At 44.5% G+C, this 26,679-nt stretch overlaps 1 protein-coding gene across 1 annotated transcript; it reads left to right on the top strand.

The window, feature by feature from the left end:
* Positions 1 to 18,061: 18,061 nt before the first annotated feature.
* Positions 18,062 to 26,307, top strand: CCKAR (cholecystokinin A receptor; the record flags this gene model as incomplete). Its single annotated transcript, XM_080796902.1, has 5 exons — positions 18,062 to 18,173; positions 18,931 to 19,182; positions 22,149 to 22,410; positions 24,519 to 24,646; positions 25,775 to 26,307. 5 exons carry the CDS (start codon positions 18,062 to 18,064, stop codon positions 26,305 to 26,307), a joined length of 1,287 nt encoding a protein of 428 aa, XP_080653028.1.
* Positions 26,308 to 26,679: the final 372 nt, after the last annotated feature.

Genomic DNA, 26,679 nt, shown 5'->3' with positions numbered 1-26,679 from the left:
TGACTCCTAACCTACAGAACTGTAAGGTAATAAATTTGTGTTGTTTTAGGGAACTAAGTTGGCAGTAATTGTTATGGCAACAACAGAGTACTAGCACAGCGATGGTGACCACCAGCCCTGCAGCCATGATGGCATATAGGGGAAGACTATCTTTGCATCATTATCTGTGGCAAACCTGGGAGCATGCCTCTCTGATCTCCCTTCAGGACAGAGCCTACTGTGATATGTGTGTGACGCGTGGAACAGCTGACAGCCTTAAAGGGCTGTGCCTACAGGACCCATCACAATGTTTACAGCAAGGATGTCTCCTCCCTGGGCTACTCCCAGCTGGTGACTGAGCATGGTGTGTGTCCAGAGCCTGACCATTCCTCCTCAGCAGCCTGGCCAAGACTTCCACAGAGCTGCACTGCCAACTGAAACTCTTATTCAATCTGTCTTTCTTCACAGATGTCAAATTTCCCTCCCGCTTGTCCTTCTTCCTCTCCCTATTATCCTACAGATATTCACACACACCCCCCCCACCCCAGCAAATCTCAGTATTTCTAATTCCATCTTGGTGTCTGCTTCACAGAAGATCCAAAACAACACATCTTCCAAGGCCCAGCTCCAGAACTCCCTTGGTCGTATAGTTACCCATGAAAAAGTCTCCCATTTACTCCTTTCTAATCACCACGGTCTCCCTTCACATCTTTCTTAAATAACTCCCCCCCCTTTGTTGGTTTCTTTAATTCTCCTCTCTACCTCTCACCCTGATGGAACCCATCCAGAGCCCTGATTAAGCAGGCAAAGATCCTTGCTCATTTCAAGTGTGCTGTAATGTGGAATATGTGTGTGTGTGTGTGTGTAGAAGAGTCTTAGTATTAATAATCTAATATCCTTCCTTCTTCCTCTGTCACATGAAGATAAGGGATCCAAGGCTTAGAAAGTTTGAATAACTTGACCAAGTTCACGTACTGAGAATATGATGAAATCACTTTCAATTCCAGATTTTGCTTACTGCAAACCCATGCTATTTCAAATAGTATATATTCTGTGTGTGCAAATGTGTTTGTGAAGACTCCCATAGGTGTTTACTCTAGGATTCAAATGTATCTGAAAGAGTAGGGGAAGAATCACATCAAGACCCCTTTTCATGAGGAACAAGAATCTTCATAGGAAAACACTCATCCCAGGCTAGAATTAAGTGTAGAGATGTGGCCAAGCTCAGCAGGATAAGCATGGCGGGGGGGGGGGGGGTGGCTAGAGCCCAGTGTGAGATTCCATACTCACTTCTACAGTCTGCATTCTGACCCAGACACTGGGGACTCCCACCTGGGTCCTGGAAGAAGTAATTATAGTAACAAGCTGGTTCTCAATATGTGAATAGAACTAAAACACTCAAGTGTTAGAGTAACCAGCTTTTTTTTAAAAAAAAAAGTTTCCTTTAAAAAAAAAGATTTATTTATTTATTTTAGAGAGAGGAGGGGAGCAAGCGAGCATGGGTTTGGGGGGATGGGCAGAGGGAGAAGGAGAGAGACTCAAAAGGACTCCGTGCTGAGCACAGGGCCTGACACAGGGCTCGATCTCATGACCAATGAGATCATGACCTGAGCCGAAACCAAGAGTCAGATGCTTAACCAACTGTGCCACCCAGGTGCCACAATGTATCCAGTTTTAATAAAGCAAAGAGGAAAGACATCCAGAGCACAGACACAAGGTGAAAAATGTTCATCACAAATAAAGCCCCCTGTGCAGCCAGAAACAAGAGTGGACTGAGGTGGTCTGGGTAGTCAGTTCCTTTAAGAGAAGCAAATTGCCAATAACACAGAGGAGGCCAAGGGGATAGTAAGGTAAATATTCAAGAGAGCAGCTGCTCACCATGCCTGTGATGCTTATAAGACCAGTGTCAGGCTCTAGAATGTTCAGTGCCCTGTGAAATGTTCTCCATGCTCTTCAGGCAATAAGAATCACTCCATATCTGTGGTTTCCCCCTGCTTTTTGTCCCTCATTCAAAAGGAAGGTGAGGCTTTCCAGGTTTTGAGACACTTGGGGTTTTGTTTTTGTTTTTGTCTTTGTTTTTGTCTTTGTTTGTTTTTTATTTATTTGAGTATAGTTGACATACAATGTTCCATTAGTTCCAGATGTACAACATAGTGATTTGACAAGTTTATACACTAGGCTGTGCTCACCACCAATATAGCGACCATCTATCACCATACAGCACTCTTATCATCCCTTTGACTATATTCCTTATGCTGTGCCTTTTATCCCCATGATGTATTCACTCCATGCCTGGAAGCCTGTATCTCCCACTCCCCTTCACCCATTTTGCCCATCCCAATCCTCCTCCATTCTGGCAACCATCAGTTTCTTAATTCAACCCCCAGTTTAGAACAGTGCTTGGCCTGTGAAGGTGTTTAATAAATGAAAGCTAGTCTATTTAAAATAAAAGTAGCACATGTGCGCTCTAGACACCTTGGAAACTAAAGGAGAGACAACCTTCACCCTCAAGGTCCTCCACTAAAGAGAAGTATAAAACTGTTACTCTTGGTTATAAAACCTGTGCACATGCTTTTCTTGTTTCACAGTTCTACACTGGTTGGTCAGAACTGTTGACTCCTTGGACCATTCACCCAGAGGAGAGGTGGCATTCGGAGGAAAGACAATGCTTTTTAAGATCTTTTGAGTGAGTCAGTAAATCACTGCTGGTGACTTTATTTTACCTCCATGCTCAGTGTCAATGTTGATCTTGCTTTTCTTGTCTTATCACTACCTCTAATTCAGTGGACTCCAAAGTACGTACATGAGACAAGTTGGTGGCTAGGAAGTTCTATTTCTCTTTTTCATCTTATCTTTTTAAAATTCCTCCATAGTTAGTTTCTTTAAAAAAAAAAAAAAAGACCTAGAGTGAGGAGTGCATGCTGAAACATTTTGGACTGATGGGAGATAGATCAGAAACATTTGGATATCAATTTTAGTCTCTCGTAGTTCAAGCTTTCCAGATCATTTAAGGTTATTCATTTTTTCAATCTTTCACTCCTCAGATATTCACTAAGAGCTGACTATGTGCTACACCTGTTCCAGCTGTGGGAATGCAACATGAAGATGGAAATTTTCCTTGTCCTCATAGAACTTACTGGGAGATACAGACATATATTTTGTATATCTTTATATAGATACAGTACTTAATGCTATATATTAACTATATATAGTTACAGTTATAGTGCTATAACTATAGTTATAGTGCTATATAACAGGAACAAGGTCTCAAGTAGGTCACGGGGCTCGAGACGCTGGAAGGTGCTATTTTAGATGAGGCGGTCAGGGAAGAGCCCTCTCAGAAGGTGGCATTCAAGTACAAGTTTAAAATAAATTCAGGGCAGGAGCCAAGCAATTACAAGATGGACTGCTGTAACAAAAACAGCCCACAACATAGCTGCCCAAACGAGATAGATATTTATTACTCTTTCACCTAACAGACTAAATATAAGTTACCCAAAGCTGATATGGTAGGGACTGGGAATCTTTCTCTGACTTATGTGTCATCCCCTAGAGCAGGGGCTCAGCACTTGCTGGTCACTGTCCCATAATGGCTTTTTTGTCATGACCCCATCACACTCACCATCCCACACTCTGGTCCTTCCTCTTCACTGCTCCCTAGTCTATAAGCCTGAGGGCAAAAGTAATGAGGCCAAGCTTTGGGGTTGGCCTTGGGCAAAGAACTTCCGGTATGCATTCCTCAGGGTCAGAGGAGGAGGGACCACAGCCTGAAGGGGTCTCTGAGCTAGAGAGCCTATGAGCAATCTGCTTCCTGAAATGTGGAAATCCCAGCAAGACCAGTCAGGGAGGAGCACTGTAGCCAGCAGGAGAGGAGGGTCTGAAGGGGGCCATGGCGAGGTCTCCCTAAAACACCACCTCCAGGGCAGGTGGGGGCCCATATGGACCTCCCAGCTTTACACAGAGGAACTCAGGGGTGGGCCTCACTGACAGATGCCACCAACACTGCCACGTGGGGGTGGCCCAAGTCCCACTAGAAGAATGTGGATCTGCGTTGTATCGAGATTTCACAAAGAGAGAAAGACAAAATGAACCTCTTCTTTCCATCCCCTGTGTTTGTGAAGTTGGTCAAGAATGAAGCAATTCGCATAACATCACGATTTGTGACCATGAGGTCTGACATAATCACACTTCATTGCCAGGGCTGTGTTTAAAATCACAGATAAAATAAAGAGCAGGAGGCTTGAAATATTACACATAGATTATTTTAAGTGGCAGTGTTGCCTCTTCCAAAGTTTTAGAGGACAGGACCATCTTCCATCTCCTAGCCTGTGTTATATCAGGACTCCCCGGCCTCCCCCCACCACTATGGTAAATTAGGGAGGATACATAACCAGACCCTAAGAAAGAAGCCATGATATGGGATGTAAATCTAAAGGCATCGAGGGGTGCCTGGGTGGCTCAGTGGGTTAAGCCTCTGCCTTCAGCTCAGGTCATGATCTCAGGGTCTTGGGATTGAGCCCCGCATCGCAGGTAGCCTGCTTCCCCCTCTTTCTGCCTGTCTCTCTGCCAACTTGTGCTCGCTCTCTCTCTGTCAAAGAAATTTAAAAAATCCTTTAAAAAATTAAAATTAAAAAAATAAAATAAAAGCATCCCCATTAAAACAAAATTTTAGTGAGAAAAAAAAAAAATAAAAGCATCGAGATTAGTTCTCTTTGCTAACCACAACAACACAAAAGGTTGCATGAGAGGAATCAGCAGGAATGTGTTCATCGTAGTAACCCATATAGGAAAAAGTAGTGTGGTGTGTGTTGCCCTGATGCCTTACCAAAAGTCAGAGTGTAAGTGAGCAAAACTGGCTCCAGACATTGAAACAGGGTCGGACCCCCTCTGCCTTCCCCCCCAGTCCCTCCAAGTGCCCAACCACAGCCTTGTTGCTCCATTTCCAGAATCGAGCCTCAGGGAAAACCCCGAATGTGGTTTGTTCCAAGGAGAATGAGACTGATAAGAGCCTCGTGTGGTCCTAATCCTGAGCATCTGTTTTTTAATAAGAATGAAAGATGGAATCTGGTTCTGGGAAAGGGAGAGCATGCGAAAGCCAAGAGAGAGGCTTCCTTTCCACACACCACAATGGATGGCAGCCTCCTCAGCCCTAGAGCTCAGGGAAGCCTGGAGAAAAGATCCTATCTCAAGAGACAAATAAAAGGAGAGAGTTTTTTAAAAAGGCTATATGGTACCAAGGTGAGAATGCTTGATATAGCCACTCTGGAAAACAGTCTGGCAATTTTTTTTAAAAGTTAAACACTTGCTTATCATAAGACTCCGCAATACCATTCCCGGGAATTGGCACTAGAGAAATTAAAACTTAGGTTTACATAAAAAATCTGTCCATGAGGGGCACCTGGGTGGCTCAGTCCGTTAAGCATCTGACTTTGGCTCAGGTCCTGATCTCAGGATCCTGGGATCCTGCCCTTGTCAGACTCCCCGCTCAACGTGGAGTCAGCTTGTCCCTCTGCCCCTCCCCTTCTCGTGCTCTCTCTCTTTCTCTCTCTCTCAAACTCTCTCAAATGGATAAATAAATTCTTAAAAAAGAAACAACAACAACAACAAAAAGACAGTCCCTCAGAGTTCATGACAGCTTTGCTCATAACCACCCCAAACTGGAAACAACCTAAATTGTCTTCTCTAAGTGAATGGATAAATGCCCTCTGGCACAACCACACAGAGGAGTACTGCTCAGAGATTTAAAAACAAAAAAACAAAAAGAAAAAAAAAACAACTACTGATACATACACTTGAATGGACCTCAAATGCCTGATACTGAGTGACAGAAACCAGTCTCAAAAGGTTTGCAGTATATGATTCCATTTACATAACATTATCAAGAGACAAAAGGAAAGTGATGGAGAACATACCCATGGTTGCAGGGGTGAGGGTAGGGGAGGATGCACCTAAAAAGGCAACACAAGGGAGGTGTTTCTGTGATGATGGAACAATTCTGTCACTTGACTGAGGCAGTGAGTATATGACTCTATGTGTATGTGCTAAAATTCATAGAAGTCTATATGCACACCCCCAAAAAGTCAGTTGTACTAGATGATGATTTAAGACCTTTTTTAAAAAATCATTAATACATCTAAAGAAGGAGTGCCTGATATGACTTATGAATACCTGGGCACCACTTCTTTGCAGGTCTGACATGCAGTCCACCCATTCATTCACCCATGAGTCAGCCAGTCAGCCAGCCAGCCCCGCATTCATGTCAGGCAGCCTTACAGATGCACAGAAGGTAGAGTTTCTGCTCAGAGCGAACTCGTCCAGCAGAGGAAACCAAGGCTTATATGCATGATTTTAATGTGGTTTGATAGAGACTCGTACAATGGCAGGATGGAGGCACCTAGAAGGGGACCCCAAGTCACACTGAGAAGGGCAAAGATGGCTTTGCTCTCAGAGCCTCTCTTTGCTCATTTAGAAGTTTGGAAGAAATAGTTCTTTCAGCCTCCTCTGCTCTAGAGGCTTGTTCAGGAAACCAAGTTCACGAGAAGGTGTCTGACCTGTAGAGCATGGTCATACGAGAGTCTTACAGTCTTTCAGATTCAGAAGGAGCTCTTTGCTCTCTCAGAACAAATGGGCAGGTTAAAGAATAATGGTTTTGTAGGTAATGTTTTGGGGGCGGGGGCTGGGGAGATGGAAAAGAAAACAGGAAGTCTCTGCATCTTCCCAGGCTGCTTTGAAAAATGTTTTTATAAATTTTCTTTAAATTGTTTTCAATGAAAACTGAATTTTACTTTTATTCAGGCTTTTCCCTGCTGTGCTAACAATTGGATTTCTACAACATTGGCTGGAAATGAAAATAAAACAGATCTATTGTAGAAGTTGTAAACCAAAATCAGGCTTGATGTTTTTTTCTACTAGTCACCCTAAAAGATCTTTCAAACTTTCATTTCTGTTTTCCTATAGAAAACAGATCTATAACCAATGGGTAAAAGGTGAAGGTAGGCATTATTTTTGCTCATTAATAAAAATTTTTTCTAAAGATTATCCTTTTGAATACTTACTATATGCCAGGCATGGTACCAAGTGTTTTATAGGCATTATCTCATTTAATCCTTAACAACAGTCCTACAGGTCAATATTACCTCCATTTTACAGATGACGACTGCAAAGCTGAAAGGAATAAGTATTTACAGTTGACCCTTGGACAACACAGCTTTGAACTGTGTGGGTTAGTTTATACATAGCTTTTGGGATGCCTGGGTGGTGCAGTCAGCTAAGCATCTGCCTTTGGCTTGGGTTGAGTCCCACATGGGTTTTCTTGCCCAGCGGGGAGCCTGCTTCTCCCTCTGCCTGCAGCTCCCCCTGCTTATGTTCTCTCTGTCTCTCTGACAAATAAATGAATAAAATCTTTAAAAAAAAATTGTGTGGCATATATATATATATATATATATATATATAGCACAGTACTATAAATGTATTTTCTCTTCCTTATGATTTTTAAATAAAACTTTCTTTTCTCTAACTTTCTTAAGAATATAGTATATAATACATATAACATACAAAATATGTGTTAATTGACCACTTATGTAATCAGTAAGACTTTGGTCAACAGTAAGCTTTAAGAGTTAAAGTTTCAGTGAGTCAAAATTTATACATGGATTTTTCAACTGCTCAGGGGGTTGACGGCCCCGATCCCCACATTGTTCAAGGATCAGCCGTATTCAAATCATCCAGAAAGTCAATGTTAATGCCAAGACTACAATCCAAGGGTGTAGATTACAAGTGCAAGAGACAGATGGAGAGAAAATACTTGTAACAAAGTTTGTAAATGTTTAATAACAGAATATAGTAGAGAGCTCATAAATCAGTGACAGAAAGAAAATGCATAGAAACTTAGCAAAAGAAATAAGCAGGTAATTCACAAAAGTAAAATACAAACAATCAACAAAACACAAAAAGATGCTCAACATCACTAGTAATCAAAACTGCGAAGTAATACAAGGTACCTTTTTTTTCATTCATCAGACTGGGAAAAATTGAAAAGATCGAGAATAGTTATGGATGAATGTGGATAAATACAAGTCTGGTACATTTTTGCAGGGAGTACAAATGGGCACCACCGTTTTCCAGGAAAATTTGGTGGTGTCTTTCATATTTTAAAAAATTCACCTATTCTGTGACCCAGCAATCCCAGCATTTGGGTGTTTTTCTAGACGAACATCTGCTCATATACCTGAGAATTGTGTATGAAAGTGTTCACTGTGGTTTTGTCTGCAAGAGCAAAAACCCAGGAACAACCTAAAGTCACTTGGTAGGAAAATGGTAATAGAGTGGCACATCCCTAAAATGGAATACTACGCAGTGGTTTAAAAGAACATGACAGATCTATATAGGATGAAAACCCTCTAAGATGATACTCTAAAGCAGAAAAAACCAAGTAGCAAGAAAAAAAAAAGATACAGTATAATACAATTTGTGTTAATGCGCCTTTAACACATAACAACACCAAGAAATTTCCATGGGTATATGGATGGGTATTTAATGATAGAAAAAAGATATAAAAACAGTAGTTATTTCTAGGAAGAAATAACTGAACCTAATTGGTCAAAGGGACATTATCTCTGACGTTTGGGTTTTCACTAAAGAAAATGTACTACCGTATTATTTCTTAATTAACAATACTTAACATAAGAGAATGACACCAGATGAAGGGGTGTGATCACTTTGGTTCTTAACCTACGGTTTATGGTTAGATTACAGCAAGTTCGTGAACTTCCTGAAACTGTGTGCCCAGCTTTGTGTCTTGAGTGCACATTTTTCCTTAGGTGGAGATTTATAATATCTAGTTCCTGAGGGTGATTCAACACCCAAAGGAGGCCAAAAACAACTTCAGCAGAACATGTTTCTGTTCTGTTGTAGCCTCAGCAGAGTTACTCAGCTTCTCTGGGAAATGGGGACCATAGAAGTTCCTGCCTCATCGGGTCAATGTGAGCCAGTGTGTATAAAGCTCTTGAAACAGAAGTAAGTAGCATTAGCTATTATTATTCCCTTCATTGTTCCTGCTGTTAGTTATGGCTTGGAAAGAGCACTTCCTTCAAGAGACTTAAGTTCTGAAAACAGTGACATCACAAGTAAAATAAGGGAAACGATTCCATGTGGTCTGACAATCCCACAATTCCAGACTCCTCCTAAATTTTTTTCCGTCTGGAAGAATGATTAAAAGACATTGAAGGGCATCAGTCCTACCATTTCTTCACCCTTTAACCTAACAAACATTTAGTGAATGCTTACAATGTGCTAGACATTGTAGGAACAGCTGGAGACGGGACTGAGGCAAACATGGCTGACAGGGCCCTGCCCTCCAGGAGCCCCTAGCCCACTGTGGACATGTCGCCACAGACTAAGCTCTGAGACTGGGAACTTAGCTGCTGTAATTACTCTGTGACATGTTAGTAGCTTCCTAATATAACTGACTTTCAAATTCAAGCTTTTATTATTGACAGACATAGACGTATTTTTTAATCCTTAAATCTGACATTTCTCCTTTAATTTATTGGGCCATGAAGGGGGCAGAGCTCAAGAGTTCTCTTCTGACCCTACTTTCCGCAGTAATTAGGCCAGATCAGCATTATGGTGCTTCAACATTTCAAGGTACTTGTGCTTCCAATTGCTTTTACTTTGAGTCCAGCTAATGGATTTGGTAGCTGTTATAATCCCAAAATAGCGAGTGGACACGTGGGTGGACCAGATGCCAGCCGGGCACAACCCTCTAAAAGGTTCCCGTAAGAGCAATGTTGCTGGCTCCGCACACCTCAGAGGCATGTGAACCCCAGGTTTTTAGTGACCTGACAGTGTGCAGCAACCTTGTCCCGGTGCAGTTGGAACACATCACCGAACGATGATGATAGCGAATAGGGCGTGTGGCTGGCAGAGCTGGGACGCAGACCTCCCCCATGCCCAGAGGGGCACATCCAGCTCTTTACATCCACTGATATTCCTGGGGGATTTTTGTCTTTTAACTTAGGAAGGAGAATGAGGCTTGGATGGGGGAGCACCACAGGAGAGCAGGGGCATGAAGGGCTACAGTGTGCCTTTGGATGGAAGGAAGCTCCCTAAAAGGAGCACGTGCTCAGTGGGTGGTGCTTTTATCACTCACACATGTCTCCAGAGTTCATACAGAGCTTTCAAACAAATGCCTCATCCCGTGTGGTCCCCACTTGACTCTGTGAGGTTCATATTATGATCTGTGCTTTATGGATGAGAAATTGGAAATTCAGAGGGTTGAAGGTCAGGGGTGGAACCCGGTGGAGGCCATATGGTGGACATGCCACAGTAAAGACACACACTAGGTCCTCATGTGTTCACCTCACAGCAGGTGCCTCTCGGTGTCCTGTTCTGAGAGGTCCTCAGAGCCCCTGAGGAGGAGTGAGGACTCTTGTCTTCCTGCTGACTCTCAGGTTACCACAGCCTGCGCCCACAAGTGTCTCCCCCAGCGTCTGCCAAGCGCTATGAAATTCCATTCTGAGACTCATGCCCTTGAGTCTTAAAGGCTCCCAAGCCCCTCGGCAACTATGCAGAGAGACTGGTGGGAGTGGGAGTCAGCCAGATATGGGTCTCTGTCCGTCAGACGTGGCTGTTGTTAGGGTGGAATTGATGCTGCGGCCCTGAAGTGAAATGAGTATAGATGTTGGCACCAATCCTCCCTGGGTCTGGGTCCTAATGCTGCCTTTACAATCTCTCTGAGACGTATCTTCCTCATCTTCCAAAGGAAATGATAATAACACAGAGTTATAATTTCATAAGGTTTTATGAGGAATGATGCTGGGCGCTTACACTGAAGAATTACCGCAGCGATGGGCAAATCAGACACGGTCCTCGTCTTCGTGAAGCTTCAGGCTAGTGCAGCAAGAGTAAATGCTGTGGAAGTGCAGAATACATGAAAGAAGAGAAACCTGGGAGACATTTGGACATCCAACAGGGGCACTTGTTCTAGTCTGGGGCCAAGCGGAGAGTTGGCGGGAAGCCCCTCCTTCTCAGTGGGCGGGGCCTAATGAGTGAAATCGACAGGCAGAGAGAACCATGTGCCGCCCACTCTGGGGGTCAGGGAAGACAGTGGGCCGGGAGGACGGCGCGGGAGGGAGGGGAAAGCGTGTCTGGCCCACACAGATTGGGGGAGGGGATGAGGAAGAGTGTAAGATGAAGCCATGAAGGGAGGCAGGTGCCATTTGTTCAGGGCCTGGGTTGGAGAGCTTCAGGTAGGCAGAGACATCATGGTCTGTTTTAAAAGAGCCACTTAAGTGACTGCAAGAAGAGGGATCGGAGAAGTCAAAGGGAGGGTGGGAAGATCAGTTTTAGGGGCTACAACAATTCTCCATGTGAGAGATGAGGATCCCATGGACTAGGGGTATAGCAGAGATGGAGAGATGAGGACAAGTGGACAATTTGGGCAGAAATTAATCTTCAACCTGAGAACCAAGACAATTTGGTTACGTCCCAGTGAGTGGGATCCGTGGGCAGGGCTGTGGCAGTGAAGGGGGAAAGGCAGAGCGATGAGGGCTGTAAACTGTAGAAGACTGCTTGAAGATGGGGTAACGTTGGACCCTCAAGAATGCTCTGAAGTCCGTGAAGTGAAAGCCACCATGATGTATCCTGCATGCAGGTGTGGGGTGGTGGGAGACAACCTCAGAAACTAAGATGTGCAGACTCTAATTCATGGTGTTTTAGTTAGGATTAAGCTGCAAGAGGCAGAAAACCCAAAATAACACTGGCTTAATAAAGTAAATTTATTTTTCTTTCTCACATAAATGAAGTGTAAAGGTAAGTAATGCAGGGCTAACTGGTGTATAAATACTAAGACCATCAAGGATCCAGATTCCTTTTAATAACTTGTTCTGCTACACTGAACCAGCCACTTCCTCAGAATACAAGATGGCAGCTCCCGCTCCGGGGATCACATCTTCATCCTAGCCAGAGGAAAGATGAAGAAGGAAGAAAAGGGTATGCGTGCTCTCCGTAAAGAAAAGTCTCAGGAGCTGCACATTTGTGTCTGCCTACATCCCATTGGACAGAACTTGTCATGGAGCCATGTCTAGCTGAAGAGGAGACTGGAAAACACTGCGTTAATTCTAAGCAGCCATGTACCCAATTAAAAATTGGGGATCCAATTACCATATAAAAAGGGAAAAAGGGAAGCAGTCTCTATTCCACTCAGCAGTTTATGACAGCAATTTGTAAGTTAAACATCATTATCTCTTTAAGTAGGGTTCCTATCAAGCAATGAGGAAAGCATTAAGACCACAATAAATATCCTGTCTGGAATCTTCTTCTCCCAGGGAGTCATGAGACTCATTCCCTCAATTCATTCCGATCTCTGCTCCAGTGCCACCTCCTCTGATCACCTATCCCTCTCAACTCCCTCCTCTGGCTTTGTTTTCCTTCATGGCACTTGTCACTCTCTGACATTATGGACTCTGCTTGTTTATTGTGTGTCCTGCACTTGTTTATTGTGTGTCCTGCACTCGACTGAGAGCCCAGAGAAGGGAGCTGCCTGCTGTGAAAAGAACCTGTATCAGTTCCTGCCCCATAGTAGAAGTTCAATGAGCATTTTTTTGATCAAATAAAGAAATGAGCAAAGTACATAAACAATTCATAAAGGACGCTCTGGTTTATCTTAGGTTTATATAAATAGCAAAAAAAAAAAAAAGAAAGAAAGAAAGAAAGAAACACAACTGGTCACAAAACCCATGGAAAACAAGGAGCATCTTTGGTTGTGAAAGACACGCAAATGGAAACAATGAGGTACCCTTTTTCAATTATTAAATAACAAAAGGCAAGTGCTGATACTCTCAGATGCTGATCAAAGTATAAGGAATACTCATAAATAGCAGCTTTGCTAATGAGTACAATCTTTTGGAAAGCAATTCACCCAGGCCACGGGCTACCTGTGCGGGAGGGGTTGCACACTGCATTTGCAGCACGAACACATGGCTCGGCCAGTGCATCCAGCGTGAATGCTGCCCCTGGAGTGGGCTAATGGCAGCCCTGACATTGACAAGGTACGTCAAATGCCACACAAATGTGTGCATATGTGTTCACTACAGTGTCACTGACAGAAACAGGGGGCTAAGAATAATAACAAAATACCTAACTGTATAGAAATACTTTAGTAAATTGGAGTACATATTCTTTTTTTTTTTTTTTAAGATTTTATTTACTTGAGAGAGAGAGAGAGAACAAGTGGTGCTGGGTGAGGTGCAGAGGGGGAGGGAGAAGCAGACTCCCCTCTGAGCAGGGAGCCCCACATGGGGTTCGATCCCAGGACCCCTAGATCATGACCTGAGCCGAAGGCAGACGCTTAACCAACTGAGCCATCCAGGCGACCCTGCAGTACATATTCCTAATGAAAGACTAGACATCAGTGTAACATAATGCTATGGAGAAGAAATAAAACGTGACACTGAAATAATGCTATAGTTAAAAAAAAATGAACATACGAAATAGTATGTGTGCAAAACACTTTGTAAATCCTCTGGGTAATACAGTTATCGATTTTTTCCCACTTTCTTCTTAACGTTTTAAAAAGTAAACCTCGCAAAATTTCTACTTCTCGTTTTCAAATTTTTCACTGAAACTCCATTTTCAAAAAACAGTAAGTAGGATGAAAACCATACATAGAGTACGATTCCAAATTTGCTTTTAAGAAGGTGTATTAGGAGGGAAAGGCTGGAAGAATATCTACCTAGCCGTGAACAGACATTATCTTGAGGCAGTGACATTAAAGATGATTTTAATACTCCTAACGACATGAAATACGGTAAATGAAGGCTATTATCCTTTGCCGAACCTTTGTGACACAGCAACCACTCCCCTGGGTGCTTTACACACAGGGTGACCTGTGATGTCCCGGCCATCCTCTGTTGGGGAGGGGGCGGTGGCAGGTTTACCACTGTAAGAAATCAAGTTTGAGAGAGACAAAGCAGCTTGCCCAAACCCAGGCAGTGGGAGAAGAACTTCAGCAGGGGGCGGGGGGGTGGGGTGGGGGGTGTCTGCATTCTCTGCAGGGAGCAGGGGTCCACACCTAGACCCACCCAGCCCAGTCAGTCAGCTCCAGAAGCCTGGGAATGGCCAGAGGAAGGAAAAGAGGAGAGCTCTCTAAGGCGGTGGTGTGGCTGTGTTCGGGAGGAGAGTGAGGAATTAGGAATTTAGAGAGCCACATTCCAAGCGGCAGAGTGAGGCGGGAAATTGCAGAGGAGAAGCAAGAGAATTCTTAGAAATGTCAAGGTGCCCTGTGAATCAGGTACCTCACGATGTACAATTACCTGTCAGCTACCTCAGCTCTGGACTGTGTCTCTGAAAGTGGCACAATTGAGAATAAATCATGCGAGGACCCGAAATTCATGACTCTCATAATTACACTTATCTTTTTTTCTTTATTTACAAAATTTGCCATAACTTTGTCAGTGATGTGATGATGAGGAAAAAATACATAGAAATCTTTTTTGTGTTTTAGAACAATTCTTCCTTAAGGTGGAGAACGGTTTAGGGAACAGCTACCGATTTCCTTTTCCTAAGAACCAGGGGAGCTTGCTCATGGTCTGTCTTTCTAGTTTTTGGTGGAGAAGAGAGTCCCCAGCACTGGTCCTCACCAGCAAATCACCGAGCCACTCTGAGTCTTTGGGGAGCGCGGGAGACCCTGGGCTTATGCTGCCCAGGACTGCGTGCCTTGAAGAGAGGAGGCACTTAAACCATTTCAGCTCAATTTAGTAAATTATTATCAATTTGCCTGGAACTCTCCTTGATCCCAGGATAGGCTCTGAAGGGAGAGGGGCACTTCCATTTTGCCCAGTTTATTAATAATCACCTGTCGCCCACGGCGGACTAAGGATTTCATGAGGGCAGGATTTCCACCAGCTTTGCTCATAGCTTATCTCCCCCCGGACCTAGCACAGTGCCAAACACCTAGAAACTCATGATAAATGTGTGCTGAGGAAAGAAATAAGGACTAATACCCTGAAAAATGCATCCTTTCCTCCCTTGAAAGCTCTAACAGCTCTCGTTGGAATTCCCTTTTCCGGTTTAATTCTTATGTAACACGGGCTCAGAAACTCATGAGTGAAAAATCCAGAGCTGGCCAGGAAAAGAACCCATATAATAGGGTTATAAAAAGGTAGAATAAGCAATGAAAGATTGGTTCTGTCAATTTTTCACTCTTGATTCATTCACATTTCCCGAACACATCCCTTACGCCTATCACTGTGCTCAAGTACTAGAGACACAGACCTTTTTCGCCTGGCCGTCGTAACGGGGATAAATAGAGTATCCCTTAGCATTTACTTATCCACTAATAATAAGTGTCCAGCACTATGTTCCAGGCATTGTTCTGAGTGCATTCCATGTATTGCTTTGTTTATGGGTAGCATTGTGTTATCCCCATTTTAGAGATGAGCGAGCTGAGGCTCAGAAAGGGTAAGTAGTTTGTCCGTGTTCCACAGTTGGCCAAAGGTGAGGGCCAGGCTTGGGTTCCTGCAGCTTGATGCTTGTGTTCATGCTCTTAATGGGTTCCAGGGAGCTTCCCGAGAGAGGTGACCCTGAGATCACTGGCCTTGGAATCACCAGGGACGCAGGATTTAAAAAAGAAGATTCCCAGGTCTGGGGCCGAAGGGTCAGAATCCCTGGGAGGGGAGCCTGGAGAACTCAGATTTTTTTTTTTTTAAAGCATGAACCCAGGTGTTTCAGATGTGCACTGCTTTACTTCGTAAAGCACAGTACCCACATGTGCCACACTCACTCCTGGGGAGTTCAGGGCCTCACTAGCACCCACCCTCATATACCCACCCTGCCCCGCCCTGTCACTTCCTGCCAACCCCGGGACAGAAATGGAATAGAGAGGAAAGGAGGGACGGAGGGAGGGAACCTCAGGGCAGCTGTGGGGGTTGTGACGAGACTCAGCAGGAGGCTCCCTCTACCACTAGGGATGTCTGTCCAGTTAGAGCTGCTGAGCAGCTGGGAAGAGCAGGAGGGTGACATTTAGCTGTTCCCAGGGCTCAAAACCTGAACCTTCATCCCTTCCAGGACCAGGACAGGAGAGCACTGGGTCTCCTCCTTGTGGGCAGGGTCCACATCGGTCTGCAGGCTGGAAAGATTCCGCTGACAGGACACGTGGTAGGAAGGAGGAGCAGAGAGGAGGGTCCTGGCAACAAATGGGCTACTTGCTCCTAGGATAACAAGGAAGGTTCCAAGCTGCAGGAACTGGAGGAAGGATGGGTATGCCGGGTCCACTAGGGGGTATCCAGCACTGGTTCTCACCAGCAAATCACCGAGCCACTCTGAGTCTCAGTTTCCTCCTGCCTAGGAGGAAAATAATAAGTATAATTTGTTGTTGTTGTTTAAGATTTTAAGATTTTATTTATTAGGACTCCTGGGTGGCTCTGTCAGTTGGGTGTCTGCCTTCGGCTCAGGTCATGATCCCAGGGTCCTGGGATCAAGTCCTGCCTTGGGCACCTTGCCAGTGAGGAGCCTGCTTCTCCCTCTGCCCACTGTTCCCCCTGCTTGTGGATGCTCGCTCTCTCTCTCTCTCTCTGACAGATAAATAAGTAAATAAGTAAAAAATTTGTCAGAGAAAGAGAGAGCATACAGACAGGCAGAGGGAGAGGGAGATTTATTTGTCACTCTAGGTGCTACTCTATCTTCCCAGCCCACATCCTCAGTCTCCACAGCAAAAATACCAGTTAATTCATCTGCATTCAGCAAAGATGCAGTACGTAGCTCTGTCAACTGAGAGAGCTGTCAGTACACAAGGTTCCCAGAGATATCTAGCAAATAGACCCAATGTTAGCCCCATCATGTGGTGACACTGAGGGACTTTGGAGGGAAACAGAGTTACGCAGGAAACCCAGACACCCAGGCCAGTCTTCTCTCATCTTACCTCTCACTGTTTATCCCTCACTCACTCCTACTGTTACCTGTTCCCCAAAGAGGTCAAGCTCATTCTTACCTCAGGGCCTTTGCACTTGCTATGTCTGCTGCCAAAAACACCATTCTTCCTGCCTGAAAGAAGCTTTCCCAAGACCTTCCTTAGGTTTCCTCCTCCTTGTCTTCCAAGTCTCAGATCATGGTCCTCTCCCTCAGAAGGCCTTTCTTGACCACTTCACCTAAATTAGTGCCCCCAATCCATTCCTCTCCATTGCATCATCTGGCTTGCTCTTCTTCATGGTGCTCAACACTATCTGAAAGGATCTTGCTTATTATTCGCTTCTGTGTTTAGAGAACGCCTGGTAAATGGTTGACTCTCAATGAATATGTGCTGAATGAATGGACCAATGAATAAATGAATGAATGGAAGATCTGAACAACTTTTCTTATAATAAGCATCCGAAAGCACCCCCTCTCCTTTCAGTTAACAAGGGCAGAGACCACGAGAAATAACACTGTGGTTGGTAACAACTTAACAACCAGCGGGCAGTTATATCTACACACATTGCTGGGCACGGTTCCAAAGCTAAAAAGGCACTAATTGCTTTTATATAAGGAGGTAGAAACGCAGTCCCTCCATGCCCTTCAGTCCTGATGGTGTGCATTATCGTATCTGTTACCGTGTTGATTGTTCCTGTGTCACACAACCAGTTTGGGCTTTATTCTGCACATGTCTGGGTTGGTGACAGGTTCCTATACAGAGGAGAGAGGTACCGGGGAAGTGTGCGTGTTTGTGTCTGTGCGTATGTATCCGTGTGTGCTCAAGTGTGTATAAGAGCAGTGACACTCTGGGAAGGGTTAACTCGCAGTCAAGCTCTCTGTGCTCAGGGCCCTAAGACTGGCCCAGGAATGGGAGGGGTGGGCTCGGAAGGTGGAGCGGACTGGCTTGCCTGAGCTGCCTTTTCCAAGACAGGAGAGCAAGCGCTTGCCTGGCTGGACTGAACGTGGTGAACTCGCGTCGCCTTTAGGAATGGCTGCAAAAGCCCACACCTGGAACTCCCTCCCTTCCTGCCCCCCCACGGCAGGTTGCATTCGGGAGGCTCTCCAGTCATTAGAGGAATGAGCCGAGGGTGAGCAATTCACCAGCTCGCCAGCACTTCGAGAACAGCAGGCAAGGATGGATGTGGTCGACAGCCTTCTTGTGAATGGAAGCAACATCACCCCTCCCTGCGAGCTGGGAATCGAAAATGAGACGCTTTTCTGCTTGGATCAGCCCCATCCTTCTAAAGGTAGGTGCCAGACACTGTTATTTTAATTCAGGAAATGATTAAGGTGCAGGAGAAATCAACAAAGACGGGGCTGATAGAGAAAATTATTAACAAAGTCCTCTTGAGACCAGGCTGGATAAAGTCGTACGTTCACAAGTTTGGATAACAGATCAAAAAGCAGAACTGAGTCAAATATCCTGATTGTTCCCCACAGGAGAGTTGAGATGGAGGTAGAGGGTATGGGGAAGGGGGGGCAAAAGCCAAGGGAGGAGGAGCTGAAGTGTCATAAGAAGGGGGTACAAGTGTCGAAGCTGGAACTTACCAGCATCACAGAAAAGGTGCTGTCACAATCTAGCTGTCACCTTTTCTTGGGGGATATCCAGCGTGAAAAAGTGATTAAAGTGAAATCAAGCTTAGCAGCTGGGAAAAGAAAGCAACCAGTAGTCACTGGAGAAGCTTTGTTCTTAAGAAAAAGTGGTTCCCTGAGCGATTCTTTAACAAACCAACCTCTCAGAAGCAACGGGATCACTCCGTATGCTCCTCAGTTTGTTTCTGCAAAATATTGGTGACAGAGGAATAGTCGGGCTCGGTGATGCAGACCCTTGCAAAAAAAAAAAAAAAAAAAAAAAAAAAAACCAACAACAACAACAAAAAAAAAACAAACCACCACCAACAAAAATAACCTGCAGGAAATCACCGTTCATTTTGTGCGCTGAGGTTTTCACATTCTACTCCCATAATCTCCGTCCCTCTGTCTCGTTCCTGTTACCCTTTGCAGAGTGGCAGCCAGCCGTGCAGATTCTTCTGTACTCCTTGATATTCCTGCTCAGTGTCCTGGGGAATACGCTGGTCATTACGGTGCTGATTCGGAACAAGAGGATGAGAACGGTCACCAACATCTTTCTGCTCTCACTGGCGGTCAGCGACCTCATGCTCTGCCTCTTCTGCATGCCGTTCAACCTCATCCCCAACCTGCTCAAGGATTTCATCTTTGGGAGTGCTGTCTGCAAGACCACCACCTACTTCATGGGTGAGTTGCTCCTGGGGGCTGTTTCTGGAGCTCGCCCCAGACCCTACTCGGCCCCAGACCTTCCCAACCCTCTGACAGCCTCAGCAGAGGCGTCCTGCTGAGTGCAAAGCAAAACAAAACAAAACAAACATCTGGCTGTGTGGGGCTGTGTGCAAGGATGCAGGTGCTGGCTTTAAGGTGGGTCGGTCCTCATGCGTCCCCAGAAGTCAGTCCCCAGTCGTCCATTTCAGAGGTCAGTTTCTCAGAGTGGAATAAGTTGTTAATCAGCCATAGGAGAGGTTGGTTTTGCTGGCTTCTGCTAGAAAGCAAGAAGGATTCAAGCGACCCTGTCCTTTCCTAGAAGCCATTGGTCATAGTTTGAGCTTTGCCTGTGCCAAGCCATGGCTTTTGGGGGTGATGGGGGTGGTGGAGGAAGGTTTTCTGTTGTTGCTCTTGCTGTCCTAGGGCTCAGGGGCTATGTGAAAACCAGTTTTGTCCCAGCTCTAGAGTCCTGTCTCAGGATTCACTTCCCAGCCTGATCCCCAGGGGCTGGGACCCTCTTGGGCCGAAAGAGAGAGAGACAGAGAGAGAGAGAACATGCCCTCTGGCACTAAATGAGGAGCTGATTTTGCTCCCAGAGCCTGTGGGTCATTAAGCTCACCCTGACTGGCTAAGACATGCAGCTCTCTGCTCTGCCAATCAAAATGATGATGATGATAAATAAAAATCACAAGAGCTGATATTTGTGATGCAGCAGATGTTGTACGAAGTGTTTTTACTCCCACGATCCCATCCCCAAACCACCCTGCAAAAAATAAATAAATAAATAAAACACAGTTATTCTTTCCCGTCTCACCAAGGAGCGAAGAGAGGCACAGAGAGGTTAACTACGTGCCCGGGGACACACAGGTACTAGATTTGAGCTGAGATTTGAGCTGAGATTTGAACCTAGATCAGGAGCCACCACAGTGGTGGATGAGGACAGATGCTGCCCCAGTTTGCCAGCAGCTGGTGCTTTCCTGAAGCCAAGCAAAGACGTCTCTCTGCCCTCTCTGGCTGCCAGATTGCCCTGTGCCTTCTCCCTTCTGAGTACGAGCTGCAGGGAGGAGGGTTGTTTTTTGTTCTGACCTCAGCCTTGCAACATGGGCAGAGCTGAGTTGGGCTGGGGCCATCCTCAATGACCGGAAAGCTTTCAAAGCCCTGATTTCTCCCGATCGAGGCAGCGGGATCCAGCCCTGACAAAACGATGATGGATTACTGATCCATGTGCCACAGACAAACAACCAAGAGAATGTCCGTCCTCGTCCACGAATGAAAGGGATCATGATTAAACAATGAAGCGGTAACAGTTACCAGCATCTCCTCGCACTTTTGGCTTTCATTGCCCACCCATAGTATGATAATATTATTTAAGAATCTTAACTAGGGACTGTGAAAGGAGTCTTAAAATGAGGGCTGGTGTGATTGCACAACACTCTAAGTGTGCCAAAGGCCACAGAATTGCCTGCTTGAAAGTGGTTAATTTTTGGTGATATTTCACCTCAAGAAAAAGAATAGTAAAAGCAAGAAAATTCTGAAGCTGTGTCCTATGCCATAATAGTTTTGTTGGATTTCTAAAACCAGGGATTTTGATTCTTCCCTTGATTTTGTGTTCTTTTCAATACTATTCCTAACAGTTGACATTCATTAAACTCCTTAAAGCAGGCAAAAAAAGAAAAAGAAAAGAAGGAAGGAAGGGAGTAAGTGAGGGAGGGAGGTAGAAGGGAAGAAGGGAATGAAAGGAAAAAAACAAAAGAGTGCTTGCCTGATGGGGGTTTATAATAACAGTGAGCCCATTATACAGATTTGACTCCAGAGATGCTGGGGACACACTCTGTAATCTCAGTGTCATCAGTTCCTTGGGGTAGAGTCCAGGAAAACACAGGCATCCTGTCTCAGAACATGAGTTTTCATTTAATGTTTTTTGGATTGTAGATTCCTTCAAGTCTCTAAGGGATACTGTAGGTATCTCCCCTCTAGAAGAAGAACATTTTTATACAGAGTTTCAGAGAATTTATTTATGTCCATTAAAGGCCCCAGACTAAGAGCTTCTTCTCCCCAACTTAGATTAATCCTGAGGTCTAAGAAATCATGCTAAAGATAATCAGATTAACCGATAGAATCCACGGATGAATAGTTAGAGGGAATTCTAAGGTGGTAAGACATGATAATAAGTATACACAAACAAAATACACAAAGGAAAGAAAATTAAGCTTTTTGACTATGCCTATGCACATCACTATAAATGAGGTGCTGTGATGTCTTTCTCACTGATGATGCATGCTCAATATAGAAAATACAGAAAGTCAAACAGAATAAGAAGGAAAGTTCTAGTCCCCCCAACTGAGAGCAACTTTAGTTACAGCGCGGAGCCCTCTCCCTTTATCCTTCCTTTACTGTGTGTTTTTTTCAGTAGACTGCTTTTTCAAATTTATAATGGTTCATTCTTAAAACCATCTGTACTAGAAACTCTCAGAGTTTTAATGCCTCCAGCTCAGACCCCTGTGACCTTTCAGGGTCACAGTCCTTAAGAATCTGGGCTATTAGGTCAATTTAACTTCAGGTTATGCTCAAAATGAGAGCTTCTCTCCGGGCGACTCAGAAACCTCTTGTGTGGGAGAGGAACATATCTCCTCCCGTTGGTTATTAATTAATGAGCAACTTCAACCTGGGAAGGAGTTTGGTTGTAATCAAAGTTCAATAAACTTATCTAAAAACTGGCAACCAGATGTATTCATAAATACATTTCTTCTGCCTTAAATCCTTTTTGAAATGAAGCTGGGAATAAATCATTTAAAAAAAATAAATACAGGTACATGATATTTCTTTACCCTCTGAGTGTTGTCCCTTGATAGCAAACCTGTACCGGACAGATATGCTTAAGCTAACATGCAAATAAACTTGGGATTTCAGAGCTGTCATAACCAACTTCTCTGTTCCTTTCCCAGGCACCTCTGTGAGTGTATCCACCTTTAATCTGGTTGCCATATCTCTGGAAAGATACGGTGCGATTTGCAAACCCTTACAGTCCCGGGTCTGGCAGACCAAATCCCATGCTTTGAAGGTGATTGCCACGACCTGGTGCCTCTCCTTTACCATTATGACTCCGTACCCAATTTATAGCAACCTGGTGCCTTTCACCAAAAATAACAACCAGACGGCGAACATGTGCCGCTTCCTACTGCCAAATGATGTCATGCAGCAGTCCTGGTAAGGCGGTGTGATGTTTATTTGTGTAATGCAACTTGTTATCGTTTGCAGTTTTTGTAAAAACGGAAATGTATTGTCCAGAGTGACTGGAGGAAGTCTGTGTCCAGGAGACACGGATTATGAGAAGGATTATGGTAACGTCTTTTTAGGATAACAGTGATAACAAACACTTAAGTGCTCTGTTTCAAATGCCATGTACATATGAATCCAATTAATTCCCTCAAAACCTGACAGGGAAGGTATTGTTATTATCCCCATTTTGCAGATGATGAAACATGGAGATGAAACATGGAGACATGGAGAGGTAAGATGAATTGCTCAAAGTCCAAAACTAGAAGGTACAGAGCCTCTCTGCTGACCCGCTATGCAGAATCCCTCTGGACGGTCTAGCGGGGAGGCGGGACTGAAGGGCTAGGATCTGAAGGGTTATGATTTTTCTAAGAACTGAAGATAAAGCGAATGAGTCCCAAGTCCTGTGCATGTGTGTGTATTTTTTTTTTTTTTTTGAGCTACAGCTACAGTGCTGGCATAGAACACTTCACTAGAAATAAACAGGCGAGATTCTAAGACTTTCTTTGCTTACTAGCCGACTGACGTTAGATAAGTTCAAGTGACTTCACTGAGGTTCAGGTTCTTTATCTATGCAAGGATTTAATAATATAGTTTTTTTTTTAATCTACTTCATTGGGTGGCTGTAAGATTCAAAGGAGAGCATGTGTATGAAAATGTCATTAAATATCTTTAAAAAATACAAACGTGGGGTAGTATGTTTACTAATTCCAAGCATATTTTAGAATCAGGGAACTCGACATTCAAAAATGGCTCAAAACAGAGATAATCTCTTCTTTCTTTGCCTTCCATTTTTTTTTTTTTCATTTCAACCAAGTAACACACACACAGAGTTATGTTGTAAATGAGAGAAACATTTCCAAAACTTGAAAAGGAATCTTATCAAAACATGTCCAATTGAAATGAGAAATGGCCCAGCCACTGTGAGCCTCTAACTATTTTATGGCCTAATCCTGTAACTTTACACATGCCAGACTGCAAAAATGATTTAGGGGCTAGTCTCATAAAGGAGCCTGTGGGGTTTTAGGAATCAAACGTGTTTAGAGAAAGCACAGCTCTGCCCCACCACACCCTAGAAGGAGCCCGCCACTGTGCCCATGGTGGGGAAACAGCCAGAAAACCCTATTGTGCAAAACCTCAGAGGTCACCGTCATTCCTACCTCTGCTTTGGATGGTTCTGTTGTTGTAAAGTCAACAAATAGTATATTGTGATGCTTAAGAGCACAGGTTCTAGAATCGTATTCCCTGGGTTCAAACCCATCTTTGCCACTAGGTGTGTCTCTGGATGAATGATTTAATCTCTGTAAATCTTAGTTTCCTCACATATAAAGTAGGTATTATGATAACAGTACCTATCTCAAGGGTCACTATGGGAGTTAAATCTAATGTTACATACATATATATGAATAATTATTATATATATAATGCTTAGCCTAGTGGGTAGCACAGCAAGTCCTCAATGAATATAAGCTCTTATAAGTATTTATTTATGTTTTTGGTAAGCCTTACTGAGATTATTCACATACATTTTGTTGTTAATTTCTTATTGGTTTTACATAAAGGTTTTTTTTTAAAAGATTTTATTCATTTATTTGACAGACAGAGGTCACAACTAGGCAGAGAGACAGGCAGAGAGGGGGAAGCAGGCTCCCTGCGGAGCAGAGAGCCCAATGTGGGGCTCGATCCCAGGACCCTGAGATCATGACCTGAGCCGAAGGCGGAGGCTTAACCCACTGAGCCACCCAGGTGCCCCATGAAGGTTTGTTTTAAGCACAGAATCACACCAGCCTTTTCCAACTTAACTAGTCCTTCATAAGAGACTTTATCTGAAAAGAGAGAGAGAGAGAGAGAGAAGTAAACAACTTCAAAAGACTGAACCTCCAGACATAGAATTGCCAAGGTTATGAAATTAATTAGTAATTAGTCATTAATGTGTTTGCTCACGCCAGTTAAAATGAAGATGAACCCTATTTATTCCACCCCATCTGAGTTTGAAATCCTAGAAATGATGGTTATTGAATTTCTTTTTATTTTATGAGGCACACGTTCCTGTTACTCATCCTCTTTCTTATTCCTGGAATCGTGATGCTGGTGGCGTATGGACTGATCTCTCTGGAACTTTACCAAGGAATAAAATTTGATGCTCTCCAGAAGAAGTCTGCTAGGGGTAACTATCTCTTTGCTGTATGTTTATGCCAAAATATCACAAAAGCTTGTTTCCTATAACTTAAATAGATACACTCAGACTGTATGTTGAGGATATTTTAAAGTATCCTTAGGAGACTCTGTGTCATAAGGCACAGTCGCAAGACATAGTATCCCTATTCCCTCATCTGTAAAATGGAGAAATTGTTCCTTTCAAAACAGTGCTGAGTGGGAAAAAATGACATAACACGCATATACCCAATTATTAGCTGAGGGCCCTTGTGTCCCTCACTGTCTGCTGTGTTGCATTCTAATGGACCCCTGCTTCCACAACCGAAGGGAATTTTAACTCTAATCCCCCAAACTCTCTCCTCCCTTTCTTTGTCACAGTGCAGTTACTCAAAGACTAGCTTCTTCCCACTCATTATAATCCACAAACCACTAAAATTTAGCCCTACACCTTTGTTGATAAAACTTTTTGCCATTCTCACTCCTTTCTTTCACTCAGCTCTTCTACCAGAATTTACGTGTCTCAAGAGCTTCTTTGGTTTTGGTTGATTTTTGATCATTATCCAGGTTTCCCAGGAAAAGCATTCTGGAAGCTTACCAATCAAGCAGGAACCTTTCCCCTGAGGATGTGGGGAAAGAAAGAGTGTGAATATTCATTCTTTAGTAATTTTAATCCTTATAATTGATGTGCATAAAATATGCTTTTATTATATACTATGTATATGATAGATTGTATATTATTGGGTTTTAAAAAAAGATTTTACTTATTTATTTGAGAAAGAGAGAGCAAGGGGAGGGGCAGAGGGAGAGGGAGAGAATCTCAAGCAGACTCTGGGCTCAATGCAGGGCCAAATGCAGGGAGCTGATCTCAAGACCCAGAGATCAAGACCTGAGCAGAAACCAAGAGTTGGAGGCTCAACAGACTGAGCCACCCAGGCACTCCACATTACTTTATTGGTTTTAAGCAGCTTTCCATTTGAAGGAGAGGAGTACTGTAGATCAGTACCTAAAAGAGCAGAACAGGCCCAAGGATGCCTTCTCCCTGCTTCAGTTCCAGTTTGGTTTGATCCCCTTGATAAGAGGGGGCATCTGTCCCTCATGATCCGTTCCCAACAATAAGCAATGTCACTTGCCGCTCTAGACAGGAAGCCGAGCACCGGCAGCAGCGGCAGGTATGAGGACAGCGACGGGTGTTACCTGCAGAAGGCGAAGCCCCGCAGGAAGCTGGAGCTCCAGCAGCTGTCCACACCCAGCCGCGGCAGGGTCAACCGCATCAGGAGCAGCAGCTCCACGGCCAACCTCATGGCCAAGAAGCGGGTGATCCGCATGCTCATGGTCATCGTGGTCCTCTTTTTCCTGTGCTGGATGCCCATCTTCAGCGCCAATGCCTGGCGGGCCTATGACACGGCTTCGGCCGAGCGCCGCCTCTCGGGGACCCCCATTTCCTTCATCCTCCTACTGTCCTACACCTCCTCCTGCGTCAACCCCATCATCTACTGCTTCATGAACAAACGGTTCCGCCTCGGCTTCATGGCCACCTTCCCCTGCTGCCCCAACCCAGGTCCCCCAGGAGCGAGGGGAGAGGTGGGAGAGGAGGAGGAAGGCAGGACCATGGGGGCCTCTCTGTCCCGGTATTCCTACAGCCACATGAGCGCCTCTGCGCCGCCCCCCTGAGCTGGACCCGCCTTCCGCGCCGCAGGAAGGAGTGGGCAGGGGTGGGGAGACAAGAAGGAAGATTCCATTACCAGTGGGAACTGTTCATGGTCTGCTTTTCATCCTTCATCCTGGTTCCAGGGGGACTCCGGGAGTGTAGGGCTGTGACTTCGTTTCTGGGCAATTCAAGGCAGGAAATGCTTAGTATCGCCCACCATCAGAAACACCTCAACAGGCCAGTCACAGGAGTCCAACAGGGCCCACACTACAAAGGCAATGCCAAACACATGGTCCAGATGGAGATGTGGACCCTACTTAAGCTTTAGAAGTTTCTAGAACATCCGAGGTGGGCTCTCACTCCCCCTAGTGACACAGCTCTATGCTCTACTTCAT

The sequence above is a fragment of the Martes martes genome (assembly GCF_963455335.1).
Source record: "Martes martes genome assembly, chromosome: 2".
Taxonomy (NCBI): domain Eukaryota; kingdom Metazoa; phylum Chordata; class Mammalia; order Carnivora; family Mustelidae; genus Martes; species Martes martes.
The sequence above is the reverse complement of the archived record's forward strand: the minus strand, read 5'-3'. Positions and strand labels throughout refer to the sequence as shown.